Raw genomic sequence first — 26,990 nt, 5'->3', positions numbered from 1 at the left:
GTTTCTCTTTATCGATCGTTTGCAAACTACTTTGGACCAGCACACGATTGGATGCAGTCAGATTTTAGGAAGCACAAATTGAATAGTCTAATTGAAGGATGAATGATCAACAGGGGGGAAGATCTTTGGGAGGAGGAAGAAGAGATTGAGATCTGCCACCATTTCCATTTAAAACAACCCACGCCATCTTCAATCCCCAGCTGGTATGCAGCTCGAGATGACAATGCATGAACCACACTCCTGCAAAAAACATACATACAATCGGATATATGTTTATACGAAAGAAGCACAAATCTTTGAACCAGATGAGCGATTGAAGCTAACATTACGTAATGATATTAATACCTGGATTATCAGCTAGGAATCTGAGAGCCACCCAACCTCCACTGGGAACTCCAACTGTGTTTCTCTCCGGAGGATCCACCAGATTAAAGTTAGATGGGTCAGTGCTTGCATTGTAGTTTCCCATACCCTGACCCACTATGAAGAAGTTGAAGCCGTGCAGATGCAGAGGATGGCTCTCGAAGGTCGCAATGCTGGTGTCCTGCAGAACTAGCTGTACGCTAGTGTTAAAGGGAAGCACTTCGACTCTGGTGTCGTTGAGGGTCTGTGTGTTGTTAGGCGGCGTGCCGGTGTAGTTGAAAGGAAATGGCGGATTGTCAGGGAAAGTGGTATTGTAAACTCCATTGGACTGATTAAAGTAGTATGCTTGAAGAAGAGCGGTGGTGGGAAGAATGAAGGATATGTTGTTAATGGAGGCTGCAAATTTGGTACCGTTGGGGCCTTGACATGTCTGTCCTTGGGGACACGGATTTAGCCCCAACCCGACTGTGAATAGGAACTGTTTATCCATCTTCTGAGGGACAGCTGCTGCAGGAAATTTCGGATTGCCCAAGCTTCTCATCTTTTGGCTAAAATTGGCGGCAAAGGAGGTATCGTTGGGGGCTGGAAGCGTCGGTTTCATCATAGGAAGAGAGGATGAGGATGAATTAACTGCTGTCGCATTGGAAGTTACATACTCTAAAATTCCAGCACTGGTTGAGTTATCAAAAGCTGCTGTTCCCGTAGCGAATGGGCCTGCTAACATGAGGAATGTGGCATTGGGTGGCTGAGACATAGCTGTCAAGAGGACGTTGGTAGTCTGACCGGGAGTGATGAGAATAACATTGGTTTGAAAAGGCTTGACATACACAGCATCCGCTTCTACCACAGTCAATGTGTGGTTGGCTATTGCGAAAAACAGGTCACTATTGAGTGCAGCATTAACTATACGCAGTAGGTAAGTTTTCCCAGGGTTCACTTTGAGCCTGAATGTATCTGCATTACACAACACAGGAAACCTTTGTTACATTTACATTTAAACAAATGAACAATAGCGACCAGTCTAGTTATGTTTCATCCATTTTAACACCCCGCCCTCACCGTTGGTAGAGCAGTTATACATAAGTCCAGGGAGCCCGTTGATGGTATATGCATCTGACACATTAGCTTGCGCACCACTTTGCATTGCTTGATTGATAACAGTCTCAGTGTCTGCATTCCACCACTCCCCTGCAATTTGCAACACATTATCAACAGCAGTATTTTCATTGTAAATTTAGGACTATGTACGTACAATGGCAACACATTATCAACGAGTACTGAAGGGCATACCGAAAACAATAGGCACTTCCTGGTGTGGGCGAGGGAATGGGTAAGAAGCATTCTTCTTGGGATAGATGATAATGGGCCCATGTATGCTTGCTCGCAACCATGAGATGTGGGCATGCCACCACAGTGTTCCTCTCTGCCTTTTGACAATAAACTTGTACACATAACTTTGCCCGGTTTGAATTGGACACTGAGTGACATAAGCAGGACCATCCGCCCATCCAGATCTAAGCTGCCGAATTCCATGCCTGAGCGATTCATAGGAATTCATTAGGTGCACCCACTAAAGGGACATCAGCATATAATATTATTTTTATTAAGTAAATAACTGAGTAGCGGGAGCAGAAGAGATACCAATGTATGCTAATATTGTTTTTAACATTATTTGTTACTTTGATAACCACGCGATCTCCTTCTCGAGCAACTACTGGAGGCCCCGGATATTGCCCGTTGACAGTCAAGAGAGCTTTCGTGGTGCAAAGACGAGTCACATTCGTCATTTGGATCTGTGGATATTTAGAACAAAGAATCAATCACGGCTATCTGTAAAAATTTAATACTTTCCTAAACAATAAAACATTCAACTCATTCCATAGAATTATATAACCCACAGTGAAATTGTAGCGCCGTGTGATCACAGCATGTTTCGCTGAAACAAATTGAATAGTGAACCACAATGCCAAAAGTGGCAGCACGAGGCGGCCATAAAATGTCTGCATTGCTAGAATCGTACAATACTTCCTCTTTCAGAGTCTGATCACAACTTAAACAGGCTAAAATGCCAAATTGTTTCTGAACTGAGATGTGAAAATCTGTTTCTTTGTGTTTGTATATATAGATACACGAATTAAATCAGCTGTTGTTGGGTAGGTTGGTAGGCAATACTGATATTTTAACACGAGTATAAATCGACATGAACAAGTATTGTTAGCAACTGTATTAATCTATTTCATTTTCTTGACTTTTAATGATTCACATGTACTCTTCGTCGTTTTTGTTTGTTATGGAGATAAGGTGGGGCTTTCTATCCGGAGTGGCAACCAAGTAAACGATTCGCCCGATGAATACACCATCTTTTCCATTGTCATTAAAATCCATGAAATGTAAACCTATTTTGGTATACCAACCACTGCTCATATTTTTGTTATTGGGAATTTTTGAGTTACTGGGTTCACATCCGTTCGTTCCAGACTGGTCTAAGCCTCCACTCCCGGTCTTCGAAGCAACATCGTTTACCCATGCGGGACTACGAAACTTTAACTCCTTTTAGCTTCTAGGATCACATGAAATGATTGCATGATTAGAATTTCAGTAAACATAAATCAAACGAGACCACTCCTAAAAACACTCTGATGTTTTCTCAATCTTCATTTATGATTGTCATATCTACATGATGCCAATCAACTTCAAGCATCCGATCTTGCTCATGGATGTGACGATATAGCTCCTATATATATTTTTAGCTCATTGTTAATCACACACCACACCCTAATTTCCCAATGGAAATTACTGAGCCCCGTTTTGGAGGTTGGTCTAATCCTCATTCATTTGAATTAGGTCCTATATTTGTGCATGTGTGGTCCCTTCATTGGAAAACCATAGTTATGTTAATAAGTGATTTGAGAGTGTTTGTTTTCGCATATAGATTTCCCTTGTGTTTCTCCCATGCCTGCGACATTCAGTCTAACCTCCTCACCCAAAGTTATGATTCCTAGGCTACCTTCTACGTTAGTAATTTGAATACACATGTAATTAGTGTTTATATGTCACAAATTAAATTTACTATAATGTTCAATGTTCATGTTTGTGGGTGTGCCATGAGGTCTTGTTTTGTGAGTAACAAGTCAGAATCAGGGCCAAGTGGCTAAATAAATTGGTTTGCAATCGATTTCATTCTCCTCATTTTTCACATATTAGTCGATCTAGTTGTGATCAATGTTAATCATAATATACATTTAAAGCCCTTATCCTAACCCATCTCATGTTCTAGTGAGATAGGGATTTAATAAATAAAAAATGATAATTGAAAAAGATTCTAGTGTATTATATGTTGTCACACAACCAGTGTTTCTTTTGTATCAATACATTTGGCTAGAGCAGATGATTAAAAATGCAATTATAATACTTCTATGAGTCTTGACATAAAATAATGGAGATATACAACTACAAAAATGTGCATTATTAAATCTTTACTATACTAATATAAAGTGCATCCATTCATTTACAATTTATATGTTCAATTCTCTATAACACTAAAAAAAATTACTATACCTTAGAATTGGTTTAGTGACCAATTATTTAAATGAACTACTAGTTCATATAGATATATCATTAGATCTATCATTTATTAGCGTTTAGCAACTCTTGGGAGACTTGGTACTAGGAAATTGTTAAATATTCAAGGAAAATTGTGATGTCCCACTCACAATTAACTATTATTTAACAGTCACATTCAAAAAATTGTGAAAAACGTTTTAGTAATTTCATTCATCACTCCTATAGGTCTAGCATGAAATGAAGTGAGGAAACCTAGAAAATATATTGCAAATAGAATCTAGATATTGTCTTAAGTTTATCATGATCTATGATAGTAACCACAAAAATAATTAGGGAAAAAAAACCCATTTCATTCATTTTTACTTCTTAAATATACGTCATTTTGGCTAAAATATATACCTTTGGGGCACTTGCAAAATTAAATTTGGTGATTGTAGGGGCTTATCAACCACTAATGGAATCACGAGCATTGCAAAAGGATAGGCGACATTTATTAGAGATATTTAGCATGCTATTATTCATTATATCTCTTTCTATAATTAAAATAATTATTTTAGCTACGCTTACTTGATATGTTAGATCTTTTTTCCTATTATGAACCATGTCATATTGTTGGCACAATAGTGAGCTTTTGAAATATGGACCACACTTTTGAATGGTTTGAAAACTCATACACCTTGTAATTCTTTTGCCTATGCATCTTTATTTGATTTTAAATGGTGATTCAAAGTGTTTCAAAGCCTACATGAAATCGATAATACCTATTCACATCATCTTCAGTTTAGAGCATTTCCCCTCACAGAATCATGTTGAGGATTTATAAGGTTCTTAAACCTTCATATTGTCCAAAACCAATACTTGCTTTTTTCTCTCTTTCATGTCAAATATTTTGTAAACATTTTAACTTGATGCATGAGACACTTCTTCATTGTTTGTGTTTGCATATTGAGAGTATTGAGGTAAACATCCCTTAAAGTACGTGGATGGACGAAATCCTGACAAGTTGATAAGCATATAGGAAAGTTAAACTCCTAGAAGGAAGCATGGGGACCGAGGGAATCTTAAAAGTCCAACTTTAAAAGTTATTAAAAGGGCCTTTGAATATTTTAGAGGATTGAGGAAGGTATGAAGGGAAGGCCAAGTCTAAAGGTTGAAGAAATAGACTTAGAAAATGTTCAGAGGACAAGGGATTAGGATATCAATTTTAACAGGTAAATGGTATTTGGGATGGGAATGTCCAATGGTCCAACTTGAAAGACTCAATTTTTTTTAAAGGTGATGTATTAGGAGGTTAGGATTGACGAGAAAGATGTGACATAAACTGAAACTTTGAAACTATATGAATTTGGCAAACATAGAAAACACCGAGGAAATCAAGTAGAGAGCTCTCATACTTAAATTTTATGGAAATTTGATATTTTTTAATATATGAGGGGATTAAAAATAACTACAATAAGTTATAAATCATAAATTAATACCCACATAGATGTTTCTTAGATTGATTACAAGTAATGGGTCAAATAGGGTTAAACATACAAAAGGGAGGGGACTCAAGAAGTATTGTGGGATCACCCGTGAAGAGGGACAAGAACAAGAAGAGGAACAAGACACAAAAGGAAAGGAACGACAAAAATCTAAGTAAAATTAGAAGAAGAAGGTCAATGAGAAGGAGAAGGAAAAGTAGAAGAAAGGCAATAAGAAGAGGAAAAATTACATGAAATTAAAATATCTAATACAAATATAGTGTGGTATTAATAGTAGGTCAAATAAGAGTATATCACAGAAGATAACATAAAACATTTTGAAGAATAAGTATCTGATCATTATACCTATTTCATTATTACAATATATTACCCTTTTACATGAATATTGTGACAAAATATGTAGCTTGATAATTCTTCTTGCCAAAGAGCTTCCTTATTTTTGGCGCTAAATTTTTTTTTGATTTTATGGTACTTGAATATTCATGTCAAACACTATATTTTTTTGTTGGGCACTGGGGTCACCATTCGTATTTTCCTTGTTGACCTTGGTGGCCTCTACAATATCCCTTTTTAAAGTAATTAATGCATTTAATACATTGCATGAGTTCTATGAACACAAATTTCTAAGTTAGTTTAGTGCACTTGTTCCCTTGAGTTGAGTAGTCCTACAAAGTGGGGGAAAAATTTAGTGTCGTAAACTACACCTAGTGCATTAATGACACTTATGCAATAGGCTCGGTGTGTTTATAATAAAAAATAATAATCAAGATACTATCATTCCAGCATCATGGATTTTAAAGATGAAGCATTAGCAACCCCTAATCCAAATGTGGGATTGATTTGGTCAAATGGGAGAGTGGTGAGCATACATGTATGTAGCGCACAAACGTCCCGAAATGATTTTAGATTTAAATTGGATATATTCTACATCGAGCCTCTTTTGATGCATGTCCCTTCTTTTGGGCACATTCAAAATGGCTATTCCCACTCATTTTGAGCAGAAAAACTCTTCTTTCTCTTTCATTTTGCAACATTCACACTCTCGGATATCTATCTCTCACACTAGTAATAAAACTCTACCAAAATCTGCACTCATGAAAATAAAAAACAATTATTATCTTGCTTACAATCGTGCCATTATTTCAAGAGAGGGGTCTTTCCTATGTAATGTTTTCCTTTCTCTCTTATCTCTTGTATGTATTTTTTTTCAATATAACATCATGTCACTAGTCTCTAAATGTATTTATTATCTATTTGAATTAATCAAATTAACATTTTATCTCAAATAATAGTGGGTTTCCTCCATTAAGAAGAGTTTGTTTCTATTGCACAATCTAATCTTTTATTTTATCCAATCTATGTATCTAGTTGTCTATGGAGGTATAAACATAGAAACAGGGGTTTGAATAAGGCAAACCCCTATACAACCCCAACATGTTGCCCTATATGAGTGTGTGTTGGTGATGAATAGTTTCATAGTGCATGAGATTCTTTTTGGTGTGACTTTTGGTGCTTTTCTATTTTTTGTTTCTACATATGACACCGCAATGTGTAGATGTCCCTCTGGCACATTGGTATCCAAGGCTAAGGCTTCACCAGTTCATGGGTAAAGTATGCATTTATAGAGATTTCTTTTTCTATAATCAAAATATTTTGACTATTTGATATTCCTTTCTTATGTAGTATTTTATGTTTATAGACATAGTTTAGTTTGTTTCCTTTCTTCCATATCAATCTTCTTGGCTCACGAGAGTGAAAATTAAGTGATGTATCGAAGGTTGGTTTCCTACACAAGATATTTTCATCTCAACGGTAGTAAATACTCTCCTCTACATTCTCTTTTTTAAACATGATAAATATCTAAGAGCATTTGAAGAAGATTCCGAAGTACAATGGAGGCTTCATACATTCAATAAATTCCTTAATCTAGCAATTCCTTTTCATTTAAACCTCCTTCAAAATTTGAAGGATTAAATTGTAGCTTCAAATTAATCCAGGTGATGGCCTTGATGAATATCTCCTCTCTTTGATCAAGCCTGAGTTGATTCACATTATCTCCCCCTTCAACAGTATACTCTTTGACATTTTCATTGACGTCCTCTATATGGGCTCCTCTTCTCTGAGACATCTCCAATGTGTCCATTTTCCATATTAAACCTCTAACTATGTCTGTAATATCGAGCTCAAAGCCTCTTTGTCTTCTTCCTCTTCAACCCTTGTTTCTATATGTCATATTGGCTACCTATAGGTCTTCTTCTTGACACAAATGAACTTCCTCTAATCCTACTTGATGCATGCCAACTTACTAAACAGAATTTCAAATTGGGTATGGTTTATTATTAAGGAAAAAATGGTTTTGAAGGGATCTGAAAACCCTGAGTACAAAGAGCTGCAAATAGAAAACACATAGCCAAACAACAACACAAAAATTACCTAGAATACAGAACCCTAAAATAGTAGGCCAACAAAAGAAAATATAAAACCTAACACAAATTCTTCAGGGCCTTAGCAAACTCAACTTTCATTTGTTCCATATTTTGGGTAATGTTCATCAGATCTTGCAATTCTATGTTTGCTTTAGCTCCCTAGCGTTCTTGAGATGTCCATGGGTTTGAGATGATGGACCTACACTATCATCCTTATTCTAGTTACTCTTCTCGACTAGGTTGATATTAATTGAAATGTTGCCCCCAAACTTCAAAGCCTACATAGTCTACCACTGATTCACAAAAGTTTTATCCCCTTCTACATTGCTGTGAATGGTTTTAAGGCTCATGCTAATAGATTAGTGAGGTTATAATTAATTCTCTTCATCTTGGCTTCAATAGCCCAAGTCTACCTTCATAGTCTTCAAGTGAGCAACATATTTGGTCATGTTTTCTAAGATAGAGAGCATTTTGTCTTTTTCCTCATAAGAGATCACATTGTCAACAGGATCCCTAAACGAATATCGACCATCACCTTGCTCCAAAATAACCACTTTTCTTTTAATGGATTGGATGTTGGTATTAACTTGATTGATTTCTAAAAAAGGCTCTTAGGAAATCCTAAACTAGTCTACTATGGCATCCCTATTAATACCCAAAAAATAGCTAGATTCCCAGGGTCACTTCCAAGGAAAGGGGACTATTTTTAAAGATCCCTAGGAAAGGGAGGATTATTAATTCTCTCTTGATTAGCATAATTAAAAGATCAAGGGGAAGGGGAACTCCCAAGAAGCCTTCTCCTCCACCCATCACATTCTCCCTTTCGCCCAAAAAATTCTCCCCTTCCAAATTTTGGTTCTTGTCAACCTCCTCAGCATCTAACTCCTCATCAAGTCATCTAGGAGAATCATGCATGTAAAATTATTTAATTTAACAAATCTTTCTTTTTATACTCTATTTAATGAGATTCTCTTTTTCTTCTCCTCTGACACATTATTCTTGTTTTACTTTGAGGAAGTTTCATCCTTTGTTTGCTAGTCCTCATCCTCTGAATCATCATCACATTCCCCTATATTTCTCTACATACCCTCCTTTGACACCTACTCACCGAGTGCAAAGGGGGATAACCTTGATATTTTCACTTAGAGGAAAATGGGAGGGCATTGAATTGTTCCATAATTAGAAGGATCGAGCCCTCATGAAGATTAGGGTTTCTTTGCTTCTTATTATGTTCTTTAATATTGGCTTCCAAGGATGATAAGAGATAGAATGGAAACAAACGAAGAACTTATTTCTAAAGTGTTTAAGCCGAGAAAAATGACCACCATAGATTTTGGTAAACCACCCATCTAAGGTAAAATATTGTATAAGGACCTTAGCCACACCCACCCAAAGGGGTTTAAGGGTGTCTACTTGGTAAGAAATGTTTGAATTGTTGACAAGATTCAACCCCTCTCCATATTTTAGAAAGGTTTTCACCATGGACTCAAAAGATTTTGCCCTTGAAATTGTTTGTTCCTTCCATAGGCAGCCCAATAAGCTCCACAATCAACTCCTTTGTGAAATCTGAGCTTTTATTGTCATTTCAAAAAAATAAAGTGCATCCATTATCTACCAAAAATCTTTGTTACCTTTGGATCAAAGCCATGAGGATTCTCTAAAAAGGGTGTAACCCCACATTAAGTAAAAATCCACAAATTTTTCTCTTTTATGTGCATTTCGTCAGAGGAAATGCGCTCCTATTGATGTCTCTCCTCCTATTATGGATCCCACATATAAAATAAAAAAGAAATGCCTACCCCAACAACAGTCATAATCAAAGCCCTAAAAACCCCACCATGAATGTCATCAGAGGAAATGGACTCCTATTGATGTATGTCCCCCGCCATGATGGAGCCCACACATAAAATAACAAAGAAATGCCTACCCCACAATTGACCACCCAACAACATAGTCTCAATTGAAGCCCTTAAAAGCGCTATTTGAAATAAGGAAATCTAAAAACCAAGAAACTGGGTACTAATATCACCCACAATCCAACTGGAAATAGTTAGCTAGTGAGCACCAAGGGGGAAAAATACCTAACTATCATCATTAAAACATATCAAATAATGAAGAAAGGATAGGTTGAAAAATATAATCACCCACATAGACAAAAACAAGTTAACCAAGGTGGTTAATATTGTTAAATATCCAGGCAACTGAGAGGGGCTTGAATTAGTTGAAAAACATAAATCAATTTCATGTAACCCTTTTGCACATCTGGAGTAACCAATAGAATTAATTAAGATAGATATAGCATGAAAACATAAACATACAACAAATCACACAATGAACACTAGATATGATGTGGAAAACCCAGAAAGCGAAAAATCACAGAGAATGTTAGTTCTCAATATAAAATATTGGTTTAGGTGACACCAGTTAAGGTAATTTTTACAAAGGGTTTCTCATTGTTTGAATACTCACTTCAAGAGGGCTCATTGCCCAGAAAAAAGGTCGACTACTGAAGAAACAAAAAATGAAAAGAAAGAATCCACCATTGAATCTCAATCTGAAACACCAGACTACTTCTGGTAGCTCAGTACCAATGCACTCTCACATATTGCCAAAAATCAGATCTTTCCTTTCCAATATCGCATTCAATAGAAATGCGACACTTTTTCTATATAAATTCATTTAGATCTTTCTTTTATATAAATACATATATACATGTATATATGTATATACATGTATATATATACATGTATATACATGTATATATATACATGTATATACATGTATATATATACATGTATATATATCTACATATATACATGTATACATATATACATGTATATATATATGTATATATGTATATATATATATATGTATCTATACATGTATATATACATGTATACATGTATACATATATCTATACATGTATATATACATTTACACATGTATATATGTATACATGTATACATGTATAGATACATATATATATATATGTATGTATATATATGTATATCTATGTATATATATATACATATATATGTATATATATACATATATATACATATATATATATTGTCTCAGGGAAACATAATCTTCTAAATCGGCCAAGAGAGAGTTCTAAAATAGGTCAACACTAAACCTTATTGTGGTGGGAAGGAATCAGAAGTAAACCATACCACAATGGAGAACAATTGTCAGATCAAAATGTTACATCCATTATAAATTTTGGACCCGAAACATGACTTACACTACACCAAAGCTGCTACACAACCTCAAATTCTAGACTTAATCCAGACCCAAAAATCATTGCCCAATACAATGAAAATAAGAATGGAATCAAGATACACATGAATACAATTAATCAACACCATATCTAATAGACAAAAATATCTAGATTGACAGATCAACTCAATTAACCCATGTTGAAACATAACTTCCAGAGTACCAAAGGTTTCAGGAGTTCATCTTTTGGATCACCAACACCAAGGACATCAAAAATGTTGATTTCACATCCATCTGATAAACCTTGAAATCCTTATAAGCTACAAAAGCCAAAAGCATCCTAATTTCCTCCATCCGAGCAACCAGGCCATATGTCTCGTCAAAATTAATCTCTTCAATCAAAGTGTAACCTTTACAAACCAATATTTCTTTATTTCTCATAACATTTCCAGCTTCATTGAGCTTGTTCTAGAATACCCACTTTGTTCCAATCACATTCTTATATGTCATTTTATTAACTAGTTCCCATGTTGAATTATTCTCAATTGTGTCCAACTCTTCTATCATTACCTTCATCCAATTCTGATAATTGCAAGCTTCTTCTGTTGTTTTCAATTCAATCTCTAAAAGTTAACATAACAAAACTTGTTCTTGAGCTGCTTTGCTTCTTGTGATAATTCCTTTGTTTGTATCTCTGAAAAAACAGTCCACTAAATGATTCTTCTAAACATATCTCAATGTCTTAGATGTAGAAGTTGAAGCTTCCTAATCTTTCTTTTCTTCTTCTCCTTCTTCGATCTTCTCTCCACTTTTTCTGTCGGTCGATTCATCAGACTCATAACCTACCAATTTGTCAGACTCTTTAGAAATGTATTCATCAACCTTCGCATTTTCACTTTCAACAATCTTGTTTAGCCTTATATTACAACGCTGATATGCTTTCCTCTTTGTTGAATATCCTAGGAATATGCCTTCATCTTCTCTATTGTCAAATTTTCCAAGATTATCTTCATCTCTCCGGATGTAGCAGTTTCTTCCAAATACCTTAAAATATTTCACTGTCGACTTTCTACCATGTCATAGCTCATAAGATGTATTTCCATGTATTTTCTTATATAAAATTACGTTAGGATTGTAGACTATAGTATGAAATGCTTCTCTCCAGTAGACTTCTCTGTTGATCACTATTTTGGTTGCATCTTGAATTATTTGGTTCATCCTTTCCACTACACCATTCTGTTGCAGTGTTCTAGGGGAAGATGACTATTTTCTAATACCATGTCTCTCACAAAAGTTGTTGAACTCTTCCGAATTAAATTCTCCTCCTCTATTAGACCTCAAACACTTAATTTTTCTATCAACTTCATTTTCAACTTGAGCCTTAAATATCTTGAATTTCTCTAATGCTTCTAGCTTCTCTCTCAAAAATGCAAACCATGAAATTCTAGAATAATCATCAATCAACAACATGAAATGCTTCTCACCTTGTATACTTCTTGTTTTGGTCGGACCGCATAGTTTTGTGTGCACTAAATTCAACAACCTAGTGGACAAGTGCTCTAAATTATTTTGTATTTTCCTTTCATCTACTTCAAAGTTTACATTCTCTACAAATTTTGTTGGTTTGGTCGAACTCGGTAAATCTCTCACTACACTTGATGAGCTAATCTTCACCAAGTTGTCAAAATTGATATGACATGTCCTTTGGTGCCAGAGTCAGATATCATTGATCTAAGATAACAAACAATTGTTTGCATCTCCTTCCAAGAAATACATGTTCCACCAATCTTTTTCCCTGCTACAATAACAATTTCAGATTCTTTCTAGATCTCACAACCATCATCTTGAAAAACAACGTTGTAACCATTTTCACACATTTGTCCAACACTCAAAATATTAAGATGAAAACCATTAACATAGTAAACATTATCAGTATTGTTCTTTCCATCAAAAGAAATAGAACCAATCCCACAATTTGTGTTGTTTGATCATCTCTGAACCTAACAAAACTACCATCGTACTTTTCAAGTTTCACAAACTTACTTTAGTCATGAGTCATATGATTTCAGCATCCACTATAAATCAATCATTCATTTCTATCTCTTCTAACATGTACAACAGTAGCAACCACCTTAGGAATATCAATCTTTGTTACATCTCTTTTTACCAAAACAAGCAATCACCATCTTCATAATTTAAATCATCATCTAAAATACCAACATCATCTTTGACATAATAGGCTCTCTTATTAAATTTTCCTTTACCTTCTCTAGACCTTTGTCTTGAACCTTTTCCCGAACATCTAGTAGCAATGTGACCAATCTTTTCACATCTAAAGCATTTAAAAGGTAACATACCTTTGTATTTGTCGGTGTCTCTCTTCAGTTTTCTCACAAAGCTTGCTTTCGTCTCATCTAAAATTTCATCTTCTGGATCTTCGTTAGATGCTTTGAAGGTAGACTCGATCTTATCTTTGTGTTTTCCAAGCTTACCTCTCTCAAATCCTAATAGAGTACCATAAGGCTTCACTCTTGTAAATTTCTTCCGATCATAGGTTTCTTCATTAGTCAAGATCTTATCATTGTAGCTTTCTGGTAGGGACATTAGAATCTTCTCAATTATGTATTCATCCAACAAGCTGACACCAAGTTCTCTGATTTCATTTACCGCACTATCAACCTTATAAAAATCGGTTGTTATATCTTCTCCTTCTTCCATTTTCAAGTTCTCATATCTGTGATTAGTTTTTATCTTCTTTGATAATTTAACTCTGTCACTTCCTTCATAGATATCTCTCAACTTTTTCCAAACCTCATGAGTAGTATTCAATGAAATAATCATTGTCAATTCAATCTTTGATAAAGAACTAAACATAGCATACCGTGCCTTTTCATTCACTTCATAAGCTTGAACCTTATCTAGAGTACTAAGACCATTTTCTGATTGAATATACTAAGTTTCCACTGCTTTCCAAGTGTTGTATCCCAAAGAGATCAGGTAGCCTCTAATCTTTAATTTCCAAAAACTATATTCGGATCCTTCAAAAATAGGAATAGTCAATTTATGTGCCATTGGATCAAGATCTACCTCAAGCAGATAAGCTCTTCTCCAAGTAACCAAATCTCTGATACCAATTGTTGAATATCCGAGCAACTGATAGGGGGAATGAATTAGATGAAAAAATTAAATCAATTTCTTCTAACCCTTTTGCATATCTATAGTGACCAATAAAATTATTTAAGAAAAATATAGCATGAACATATAAACATACAATAGATCACACAATGAACACCAGATATAACGTGGAAAACCCAAGAAGGGAAAAACCATAGAGAATGTTAGTTCTCAATATAAAACACGGGTTAAGGTGACACGGGTTAAGGTGATTTTTACAAAGGGTGGCTCACTGCTAGGATCCTCACTATGAGAGAGAACACTACCCAGAAAAAGGCTCACTATCGAAGAAATAAAGGAATAATTTAGAAAAGAAAGAATCCACCACTGAATCTCAATCTGCAAGACTGGACTGCTTCTGATACCTCAATACCAATGCACTCTCACCCATTTCCAACTATCAGATCTTTCCTTTTCAATCTAGCATATCTTCAATAATAATACCATATTTTTTTATATAAATTCATTCAAATCTTCCTCATATATATATATATATATATATATTATCTCCAAGAAACATAATCTTCTTAGTTGGCCAAGAGTGAGATCTAAAATAGGTCAACACTAAACATTCTTATGGTGGGAAGGAATGAGAATTAGATGATACCACAATGAACAATAATGATCATATCAACATGTTACATCCATTACAAATTCCAGAACCAAATCATGGCTCATACGCTACACCAAACCTCGAATTCTGGACTTAATCTATCTCCAAAAATCATTGCCCAGTAAAAAAAAAGAATGGAATCAAGATACACATGAATACAATCAATCAACACCATATCCAATAGATAAAACTATCCAGATTGCCATCAACTCAATTAACCCATTCTAAAACACAACTTTTATAGCACCAAACGTTCCAAGAACACATCAACTGGATCACCAACACCAAGGACATCAATGACAACCATTATGTTGACTTTGAAATGACAACCAGTGATAATCATCATCATCACATTTGCAACGAATATCAAGTTTCATATTGTCCTCAATGTTAGGGGGAAGAGGGTCAATCCCATTCCAATAAAATCCTTGTCTTTGGAATGCACCAATATTTTCAAAAGCATCCGCAAGAGAATTACCTTCCCTAAAAATATCATAAATATACAAACTATCAAAATCCTTGATAATGTTTAACACAACCTTCACCAAATATTTAATGGAACAACTTGAAGTATGTAATAAGTTTAAACAATTAATTATGTTGAGTGAATCATCCTCAATCTAAACCTTCCAAGAACCAAGATCAAGAGCTAACTTGAAGGAATTAAAAATAGATGAGGCTTCAGCCAGGTGGTTGGACTTGATTCCCAAAGGGAGTGCCATTTGCAAAAGGAGCCTGCCATAATCATCACTCAGCACACCCCACAACTAGTTGGCCCAGGATTCCCCTTAGCTGCCCCGTCAAAATTAACCTTCACCGAATCAAAAAATGGAGTAGACCATTTAACATTAGTTCTAGAGGTTTTAACATTTCCCAAAGTTCTAGAAATATCAAAATTTGAACCCCAATTAATAGGAGACTACTGATCTGAAGCATTAATATATATAGGAGGCAAGCCAAGATTAACATCCTTAAGTACAATCTAGAAATTATCCTTTACAACTGTACGAATCCTCTAAAACACCACCTTAAAAGGGAGAAGTACATCCCTAAAGACACAGTTGTTTCTCTTGTTTTCAGATCTACATAGACACATGAGGCATAATCAAAGACCAAAGTAAATTCAAAGATAGATTAAGAGAAGGAGGGGACCAGTGAGACCACATCTCCCCGACAGAGGAAAGGAAGACCCAATTAAAATTCTAGGTGGCCAAGATAAGAGACCAAAATTATCTGGTAAAACAACACTCCATAAAATGATAATTGACACTCTCTATTTATGCAAATAACAAAGAAGGCATTTATTAACAGGAAAAATACCATGCTTACAAAGGTTATCCAAAGTAAGAATCTTAGTTTGAATCAAGAACCAGAAAAAGATGTTAATCTTAAGAATCAACTTACAATTCCAGATTGAAAATCCCATAGAGAAAAGGTCAACTTAGGATGATAGGGAAGGGAAAAGGCTAAGGTGGAAAAAAAAAATCCAAAGGGTGGAGGCCCCCAAATAATATGATCTAGAAAAGAAGCCATGAAAGGAATATGCTAGAAGCTCAAAAAATTGGAGCTCACCTAGACCTCGATCAATCACTAAGGTTCCTTCAACTATCATTAGTAAAGTAATGCACCATCTTATCACCAAATTGGGCCAAGAAAGCCTCCCTAATTGGTCTAAAGGAAGGGACCTCGAAAATAGGGGAATCTCCAATCCACCAATCATATAAAAATTCAATGCTCCATCCATTCCCTAGAATCCATCTAATACCCTCAGAGAGAATACATATGGCCTTGATCAAATTATTCCAAAGCACCATCTTAGTAGGGTGAGAAAGAGCCTCCAAGAGTTGCCCCAAACCAAGCATGGCCTGGGCATATTTACAGCTATAATCTTACACCAATCCAAATCTCCAAAGAAAAGTCTTTGTAATTACTTAGCTGACAAAGCAACATTGAAATCCTCAAGCTTTTTGATACTCAAACCACTAGATTTATAAGGCAAGCAAACTTGGTCCAAGAAGCCAAATGAATACATTTACTATCTTCTGTGACAAACAAGAGAAAGCATTTCTAAATATTTTCAATTCTTTCATAAAAAATTGAGGGAGTTTTAAAAAGGTTCATAGCATACACCAAAATATTCTAAATCAAATCCTTGATCATTTGAACTTTACTCGCTTGACTAAGATGCATAACTTTCCATCTAACAAGTTCTGAATTGAATCTATCAATCAACCCATTCCAAAATAAATTATGAATCACATTACTATGAAGCGGGAGACCAAGATAAGTTGTAGGAAGATCCTCAATTTTACAACCCAAAATATCAACAATTCTTCTCTGTCAAGAATAGGAGTGTTAAATAAGAATAAAGAGCTCTTCTCAAAACTAACTTTTTGACTCGAGTTAGATTCATACCTAACAATATAGGCTTCAAAGATCTTACTTCTCTAATTCAAGAGTATCTCAAAATCAAAGTATTATCAACAAATTATTAATGTGGAGGGCATATGAAATCAACTTTGAAATAAGCGAAGGTGGGAGAAGTGATTGTGGGGGCGGTAGGGCATCTGTAGGGGAGGACGAGGACACTAACTCTTATGATGATGAAGGCAGCAAGGAGTGGTTGGTCGCAGGGCTTGCTATGCCAAATGGGTCGTTGTTTTGGGTGGTTCATTTTGTTTTTGGCTAGGCAGGTGTTATGATGGGCATGGACTGGTTTCTCCTTAACATAGCGGGTCTGCGTGTTTTTTCACCTTCTTTGTGCCCTATGGCGGTAGTTGCAATTCTTTCCTATGGATCTGGAGTGGTGGTGGCCTTTGGGTGGTGTTGGGAGGATGTTGTGGGAGTTGTAGATTCTCTCATGTCTTTTTTTTTGCTCCCAGGTTTGCTACTCTATCGTGCGTGATGGTAAGTGTGGGCTTGGTCTGTGATGAACCAGGATGGGAAGTTGTTATTATTTTTTTGAACAGCGCTAGTAGTTGTTTCTATTCTCCCTCCCTGTTCTTTTTCTCCCTTTCTTTCCTTGGATCTCATTGAGAACCCTCACCGGTAGTTGGGTGTTCGATCCAGGAAATTGCTAGAGCTTGGCTTTGTGCAGTCATTTTGGTGGGAGTTTTTTTTCTTTTGGGTGTGACCAGACCCTTGTTTATTTCCTTGTCTCATCCTGGTTGTGAGTCTCTTCTACTCTTCCCTCTTTTCTTGGTTCTCCGTTGGCTTTGGGTTGCCCTACTATTGAGGTGGAGGGGCTGCTTGTGTGTTGGGTTGTGCAAGGATTGCTTAAGCAGTGGGTCTTCTCTCCTCAGTGTCCTATTGAGGTGCCTCTTTCTCCTTTTGAGGTGGAGACAAGGTATCAGGGAGTGGTTCAGCTTCTGCGAACTGCGAATGGACTTTGTGTATGGTTGGCTTGATTTCCACTCTTGCCTATAGAGGTGGCTCTTTCTCCTATTGAGGTGGAGAGAAGGGGTGAGGGAGCTTTTTGAATCCTATTGATGCTCGTGTTGCTAGTTGTGGGTGCCTGTCAATCCTTCCATGGTGACCGTCACAGTTGGGTTTGGGTTTCCTTTATTAACCCAGCTTCATAAGTTGCTTTGTGGGTTGAGGGAGCCTATAAAAACCCTCTTGTTCTTTCCTTTAAAATGTTTAGGGTGGCTTTTAAAAACCTCGTTTCCCAGATTGTTGTTTTCAGGTTGTTTTATTGTGATCTGGTTCCTGTCTGGTTGTTGGATCCGTGTAAAACCCATTTTTAAGGTTGAGGGAGCCTGGAAAAAACGTATTGTTTTTCTTTCATTCAAGGGTTGGCTGGATGCTAGTAGTACGCTATCAAGTTGTGGGATCCTCTTAAAACCCATTCTCAAGCTTGTGGGAGCTACCGATTCTCTCATGTCTATTTTTTTGCTCCAAGGTTTACTGCTCTATCGTGTGTGATGGTAAGGGTGGGCTTGGTCTGTGATGAGCCAAGATGGGAGGTTGTTATTATTGTTTTTGACAGCGCTGGTGGTTGTTTCTATTCTCCCTCCCTATTCTTTCTCTCACTTTCTTTCCTTGGATCACATTGAGAACCCTCACCCGTAGTTGGGTGTTCGATCCAAGGACTTGCGAGAGCTTGGCTTTGTGCAATCATTTTGGTGGGAGTTTTTTTTTCTTTTCGGTGTGAGTAGACCCTTGTTTATTTCCTTGTCTCATCCTTGTTGTGAGTCTCTTCTGCTCTCCCCTATTTTCCCGGTTCTCTGTTGTCTTTGGGTTGCCCTCCTACTGAGGTGGAGGGGCTTCTTGTATGTTGGGTGCTACAAGGATTGCTTAGGCAGTGGGTCTGCTCTCCTCGGTGTCTGATTGAGGTAGCTCTCTCTCCTTTTGAGGTGGAGACAAGGTATGAGGGAGTGCTTCAACTTCTGCGGGCTGCAAATGGACTTTGTGGATGGTTGGCTTTCTTTCCACTCTTGCCTATAGAGGTGGCTCTTTCTCCTATTGAGGTGGAGAGAAGGGGTGAGGGAGCTTTTTGAATCCTAATGATGCTCGTGTTGCTGGTTGTGGGTGTCTGCCAATCCTTCCATGGTGACCGTCATAGTTGGGTTTGGGTTTCCTTTCTTAACCCATCTTCACAAGTTGCTTTACGGGTTGAGGGAGCCTGTAAAAACCCTCTTGGTGTTTCCTTTAAAAGCTTTAGAGTGCCTTTTAAAAACCCTATTTCCCATATTTTTTTTCTGGTTGTTTTACTATGATCTGGGTCTTGTCTGGTTGTGGGATCTGTGTAAAACCCATTTTTAAGGTTGAGGGAGCCTAGGAAAAACCTATTGTTTTTCATTCGTTCAAGGGCTGGATGGATGCTAGTAGTACCGTGTCTGGTTCTTGGAGCCTCTTAAAACCCATCCTCAAGGTTGAGGGAGCCTAGAAAAACCCTTGGTATTTTTCTTTTTTAATGGATAGGCTGGATGCTGGTAGTTTTCAATGGCCCAATTTGGCCAATTTGTGTTTTCGATTAGGCTTAGGTTTTGCTGTTAGTGATCTGGAGACTCTGCTATAGGTTAAGGGAGCCTGGTAAAACCCAAATGTGTGGGTTGGGGTGCTAGTTAAACCCTCATTTTCGATTTCTCAGATCTATAAGGTGGTTTAGATCTGTTGATTTGGCCGGCCTTGTTTGCATTGTCGCTCTTTTGTGTTTGGCTCATGATTGTTTCATTTTGGGTGCCCTGTGTCTTGTAGCCTCTTGTGCCACAAGAGAAGTAATGTACAAACCTTCTCAGATGTTTGTGGCTTTTCTGTTGTTGAGCTTTGTTGTATCTGTCTACAGCATCCCTTTGTTGGTGTGAACAAACCAGATTAGAAGAGGAGGGGGATAAACCTCTAAGCAAACCAACAACTACAACTTTAAAAATGAAACAGCTCAAGGCTTCAACCATAATAATAAAGAGAAAAGAGGAAATTAGATCCCCCTATTCGATACCCTTATAACTATTGAATAAACTAGAGGGGGAGTAATTAATCACCACCTAAAAGGTAGGAAGCGAAACAAATTGCCAAGAAATCTCCAAAAGAATATCTCTAAAACCAAAATCTTTAAGAACTTTAATAAGAAAACCCCAACTCACACGGTCATAAGCCTTCATAAGATCAAGCTTGAGGAGAATCCCTACTCTCGTTTTGCATCTCAATGAGTGACTGTTCTCGTAAAAAATTGCAATAGAATCAATAATTTTCCTCCTATGAAAAAAAACCATTTTTCTTAGGAGAAATAATCATTGAGAGGACCAGCTACAATCTTAAAGCCATAATTTTGAAAAATATTTTATAAATAGAGTTGTAGAGACTAGTCTATCTGAAAGTATCAAAATAATTAGCCCCCATGAAACTAGGGACAAGAACAATTAAATCGGCATTGAGTTCCTTGAGAATCCTTCTACAACCAAAAAATTCCTTACCTGGATCATAAATATCTTTTTCCACAATCTCCCAGAAACATTGGAAGTAGAAAAAAGGAAAAGCATCTGGACCCAAGCCTTGTTATATTCAAAAGAGAACACCATATTTTTAATTTTATCATCAAAGGGGATGGAATTGAGAATTCTATTAGTATCATCTTTAATAACATTAGGTATAACATCCAAAAAAATTCTCCACATCACCACTCAGAGGCAATCCTTCCTCAAAGAGGCGATTGGAGAAAAAACTAGCAACTGCCACATTAATGTGCTTTTCCAAATCCAATAGCGCACAGTTCTCATTGGTGGACGAGATCCAATTAGAAGCCTTATTTTTAAGAGTGGAAAGATGAAAAAATATACTATTCTTATCCTTGCATCGCAACTATAGAGATCTCTCTATATTTGTTAGCATAATTCTTCCTCCTTTGAAATGAGGTTATGGAGACAAGCCAGCAAGGAATTTTTCTAGTCTAGGATACTGCAACTTTAACCATCTTTTTTGAATGGAATCTTACACAACCTTGAGATCCCTTTAAATGATTTTCTTCTCAGAAAAGATATGAACAAAACAAGTATCATTCAAAATAATAACCTTAGCTTTGACCAATCTCATTTTTTTAGAAACTCAAAACATAGTCGTATTGTTAGTCCTGACATTCCATCATTTTCTAATTCTATAGAACAGTATAGGTTGCTTGAGCCACATTTTCTCAAAGTGAAAGGAAAAAAGAATTTCCTTCCAAGACAATCAAGCAAGAGAGATGGGGAAGTGATCAAATCCAATACGAAAGATCAACTAAAGGGACCACGAGTACAAAACAAAACAGTAATGGGTAATTAGGGCTCTATCCAATATCACTATAGTGTCAAAAAAAAAAATTAATTAATAATCAACACAAAATTTTAAATGAAAATTACAAACATTATTGACTAGGAGAAAAATAGTTACAGATGTAGAAATGAATCTCTATTTTTTTCCTTTTTTCACTTTGTCTTTGTTAACAAGTCGTGTCTCTTACATGCTTTGTTCTAAATCACTACTACATCTATCTTCTCAATCCATTTACCACACAACCCTAGCAGGCTCATCTATTTCTGGTTTTCCTTGTCCATGCTTCATATCCTTTTCCATGATCTCTACCCTGTCTGTATTCATGCACTGGGCATCAATTTCTTATCATCTGTTCTTTATTTCCTCCACACGCTTTTCTGGCTATCCCTTTGTTTTTGAATCTCATAGGTTTGATGTCTTCTACTCTACACACTCTCCTTCCCTTTGTAATTAAAAATATGTTGATCTTCCCACACAATGTTATTATTTTTCCTTACTCATAAATCCCTTTTCACCTTTCAGTTTTTCTCAATCATTTTGGCGCACCCTCTCTTCTTTTTCGGATTTCTATTTTGTTTTATTTTACATAATAATTATTTCCCATCTTTTCAAATCCACATGTGGCCCCACGCCTTCATTCTTATTCTAGTTTTTTTTTGTTTAACATCCAAACTCTTCATTTACCCCAGACACCTCTTCGCCACGCCTCCATCCCACACTGATTGATATACCTGCAATATGTTTCAATTATTTTATTTAAACTACCTATCACTTTAAACTTACTTGGACAATATTTCTTATTGTTTGTTCATTTCACCTCATATTTGACTCTCCTTAGCTTTGTTAGTGTTGTTAATTTTCTTCAAAGAATTTAATTACTCAAATAAAACACTTACAAACTTATAAGCTAAAATTTATCAAAATAAAGATAAGAAATGAAAATCCTCATTTTAATATTTCAAAATTGAGGTTTGGTGCAAGCTATTTGTGCCCCCTCCCAGATGCCCCTGCATCAATTTGTGTTTGATATAATTGTTAAAACATTTATATGTAACATATGCTTTATTTATTATGTAGTGAAAGCATATTTCAATTTCAATGGTCCTTGGATTATAATTCATATTATGTATGAATTGATTTAAATTATATGTATGTAGAATTTCAATACAAGCAAGTAGTTATTTGTGTGTGTGTGTGCATTTATTCCAATAATATGTTTTCTTAACTAGAAGAGATTCTATAGAGCCAAACCCCATCTCAAAACTCCACACCACAAAGCCCCAAACCCCCTCCACTTTATGAAGCTTTAATTAAGAGAAACAAAATATGAAAACATAGCCACATTATTGGTAGTATAGATTATTTCGCAATGAACTGAATAATTCCCATACATTAAATATTCAATACTGAAGATGTAAGTCATCATCGATTCCATGAAATAAGTCAATATCAATTGACGCCGCTGTAATAGTGGTATGTACACTGACAATAAAAATGTCTATAAAGTTTTATGTGATAAATGAAAACCATATGAATATCAATTGATATCAATAGGTATACACCTTAACAATGATATACATCAATTATATGTTGTAGCTAGCTATATTTGTGTTATATTGTTGTTAAATCATTTATATGTCACACGTGCATTATGTATCATATACTGAAAACATATTAAAGTTTCAATGGTACTTATAAGATTACAATTCAAATTATATAGGAATTGAGTTAAATTATAAAAACAAATTAAATCATATGCATGTAGCATATCAATACAAGCAAGTGCAATTATGTGCATGTGTGGGGGGGAGAAACTAAATTCCAAGAATGTAGTTTTTATCTAGAAGAGATTTGACATAATGAATGCCCATCTCGGAGCTCTACACCACAAAGCCCCCACCCCCTCCGTTTGATAGAAGCTCTAATTAAGGGAATGAATAAATGTTCAAATATAGAGAGATTATTGAGAAAATATATTTTTTCACAATGAATTGAATAATTTCCATATATTTCATATTTAGTATTGAAGATATGAGTCATCATTAATCACATCAAATATGTTGATGCAAATCTAGATAGATTCTATGCATAGAAGGAGGAGAAGTGGTATTATAATTGAGATTAAATAAAACAAAGACAGATCTTTCATTTACATATCTATAAGTATGCCTTAATCCAATTATTTAATTAAATTTAACTTTTTATAATGCACTTAAAAACTAATTCAGAAAAGTGCTAGTCCTAGTACAAAATGAGGTAGTATCAGATAACAATCTGACAGAAATCATGAGAAAAAGGTTACAAACGATAGATATCAATGTGTTTTTAAAAGTTTCTTATAAATCTTACTATATTTCAAAATAGACTAAATTGTCAATAACAAAATTGTAATTTTTCTAATGATTCATTATACATTTTTTCTTATTTATTAATTGACTATTTAGATGTTGAAAAATGAAGATAATATTTAAGATTAAATTATCTGTCACAGAACAACATTATTTTCAATTAAGTATTCGAATGAAGAAATATACTGCTGAAAATCTCAACCATATAAAACAACAATAAATAAGTATATTACAAGGAAATGTGAATCTTACTGTTAGAAATTCTCTGCAAAACTTGTAATTTTAATTCTACCTTCGCACTTTCACTTTTGAAAGGTCCATGTGGAGATGTCTCTGTCATAGTAATTCAACCAAGGTCTCATCACTGATATATTCCAAAGCATACTTATTGATACACAAATATACTGATATGTTTCTCTTTATCGATCGTTTGCAAACTACTTTGGACCAGCACACGATTGGATGCAGTCAGATTTTAGGAAGCACAAATTGAATAGTCTAATTGAAGGATGAATGATCAACAGGGGGGAAGATCTTTGGGAGGAGGAAGAAGAGATTGAGATCTGCCACCATTTCCATTTAAAACAACCCACGCCATCTTCAATCCCCAGCTGGTATGCAGCTCGAGATGACAATGCATGAACCACACTCCTGCAAAAAACATACATACAATCGGATATATGTTTATACGAAAGAAGCACAAATCTTTGAACCAGATGAGCGATTGAAGCTAACATTACGTAATGATATTAATACCTGGATTATCAGCTAGGAATCTGAGAGCCACCCAACCTCCACTGGGAACTCCAACTGTGTTTCTCTCCGGAGGATCCACCAGATTAAAGTTAGATGGGTCAGTGCTTGCATTGTAGTTTCCCATACCCTGACCCACTATGAAGAAGTTGAAGCCGTGCAGATGCAGAGGATGGCTCTCGAAGGTCGCAATGCTGGTGTCCTGCAGAACTAGCTGTACGCTAGTGTTAAAGGGAAGCACTTCGACTCTGGTGTCGTTGAGGGTCTGTGTGTTGTTAGGCGGCGTGCCGGTGTAGTTGAAAGGAAATGGCGGATTGTCAGGGAAAGTGGTATTGTAAACTCCATTGGACTGATAAAAGTATTATGCTTGAAGAAGAGCGGTGGTGGGAAGAATGAAGGATATGTTGTTAATGGAGGCTGCAAATTTGGTACCGTTGGGGCCTTGACATGTCTGTCCTTGGGGACACGGATTTAGCCCCAACCCGACTGTGAATAGGAACTGTTTATCCATCTTCTGAGGGACAGCTGCTGCAGGAAATTTCGGATTGCCCAAGCTTCTCATCTTTTGGCTAAAATTGGCGGCAAAGGAGGTATCGTTGGGGGCTGGAAGCGTCGGTTTCATCATAGGAAGAGAGGATGAGGATGAATTAACTGCTGTCGCATTGGAAGTTACATACTCTAAAATTCCAGCACTGGTTGAGTTATCAAAAGCTGCTGTTCCCGTAGCGAATGGGCCTGCTAACATGAGGAATGTGGCATTGGGTGGCTGAGACATAGCTGTCAAGAGGACGTTGGTAGTCTGACCGGGAGTGATGAGAATAACATTGGTTTGAAAAGGCTTGACATACACAGCATCCGCTTCTACCACAGTCAATGTGTGGTTGGCTATTGCGAAAAACAGGTCACTATTGAGTGCAGCATTAACTATACGCAGTAGGTAAGTTTTCCCAGGGTTCACTTTGAGCCTGAATGTATCTGCATTACACAACACAGGAAACCTTTGTTACATTTACATTTAAACAAATGAACAATAGCGACCAGTCTAGTTATGTTTCATCCATTTTAACACCCCGCCCTCACCGTTGGTAGAGCAGTTATACATAAGTCCAGGGAGCCCGTTGATGGTATATGCATCTGACACATTAGCTTGCGCACCACTTTGCATTGCTTGATTGATAACAGTCTCAGTGTCTGCATTCCACCACTCCCCTGCAATTTGCAACACATTATCAACAGCAGTATTTTCATTGTAAATTTAGGACTATGTACGTACAATGGCAACACATTATCAACGAGTACTGAAGGGCATACCGAAAACAATAGGCACTTCCTGGTGTGGGCGAGGGAATGGGTAAGAAGCATTCTTCTTGGGATAGATGATAATGGGCCCATGTATGCTTGCTCGCAACCATGAGATGTGGGCATGCCACCACAGTGTTCCTCTCTGCCTTTTGACAATAAACTTGTACACATAACTTTGCCCGGTTTGAATTGGACACTGAGTGACATAAGCAGGACCATCCGCCCATCCAGATCTAAGCTGCCGAATTCCATGCCTGAGCGATTCATAGGAATTCATTAGGTGCACCCACTAAAGGGACATCAGCATATAATATTATTTTTATTAAGTAAATAACTGAGTAGCGGGAGCAGAAGAGATACCAATGTATGCTAATATTGTTTTTAACATTATTTGTTACTTTGATAACCACGCGATCTCCTTCTCGAGCAACTACTGGAGGCCCCGGATATTGCCCGTTGACAGTCAAGAGAGCTTTCGTGGTGCAAAGACGAGTCACATTCGTCATTTGGATCTGTGGATATTTAGAACAAAGAATCAATCACGGCTATCTGTAAAAATTTAATACTTTCCTAAACAATAAAACATTCAACTCATTCCATAGAATTATATAACCCACAGTGAAATTGTAGCGCCGTGTGATCACAGCATGTTTCGCTGAAACAAATTGAATAGTGAACCACAATGCCAAAAGTGGCAGCACGAGGCGGCCATAAAATGTCTGCATTGCTAGAATCGTACAATACTTCCTCTTTCAGAGTCTGATCACAACTTAAACAGGCTAAAATGCCAAATTGTTTCTGAACTGAGATGTGAAAATCTGTTTCTTTGTGTTTGTATATATAGATACACGAATTAAATCAGCTGTTGTTGGGTAGGTTGGTAGGCAATACTGATATTTTAACACGAGTATAAATCGACATGAACAAGTATTGTTAGCAACTGTATTAATCTATTTCATTTTCTTGACTTTTAATGATTCACATGTACTCTTCG

The 26,990-nt window shown here is 36.3% G+C and overlaps 1 protein-coding gene across 1 annotated transcript; it reads right to left on the bottom strand.

The window, feature by feature from the left end:
- Positions 1-106: 106 nt before the first annotated feature.
- Positions 107-26,721, bottom strand: LOC131030741 (laccase-4-like). Its single transcript, XM_059215094.1, has 13 exons — positions 26,614-26,721; positions 26,357-26,508; positions 26,006-26,250; positions 25,775-25,903; positions 25,127-25,669; positions 24,824-24,896; positions 24,535-24,592; positions 2,262-2,393; positions 2,005-2,156; positions 1,654-1,898; positions 1,423-1,551; positions 346-1,317; positions 107-240 (listed from the first exon to the last, which is right to left on the bottom strand). The coding sequence occupies exons 1-13, from the start codon at positions 26,719-26,721 to the stop codon at positions 107-109; spliced, it is 3,072 nt and encodes a 1,023-aa protein (XP_059071077.1).
- Between the last annotated feature and the right edge of the window lie 269 nt (positions 26,722-26,990).

This window comes from Cryptomeria japonica, unplaced genomic scaffold, assembly GCF_030272615.1.
Source record: "Cryptomeria japonica unplaced genomic scaffold, Sugi_1.0 HiC_scaffold_59, whole genome shotgun sequence".
In the NCBI taxonomy this organism is placed as follows: domain Eukaryota; kingdom Viridiplantae; phylum Streptophyta; class Pinopsida; order Cupressales; family Cupressaceae; genus Cryptomeria; species Cryptomeria japonica.
Note: the sequence above shows the minus strand (reverse complement) of the source record. Positions and strands in the feature narration are given on the sequence as shown.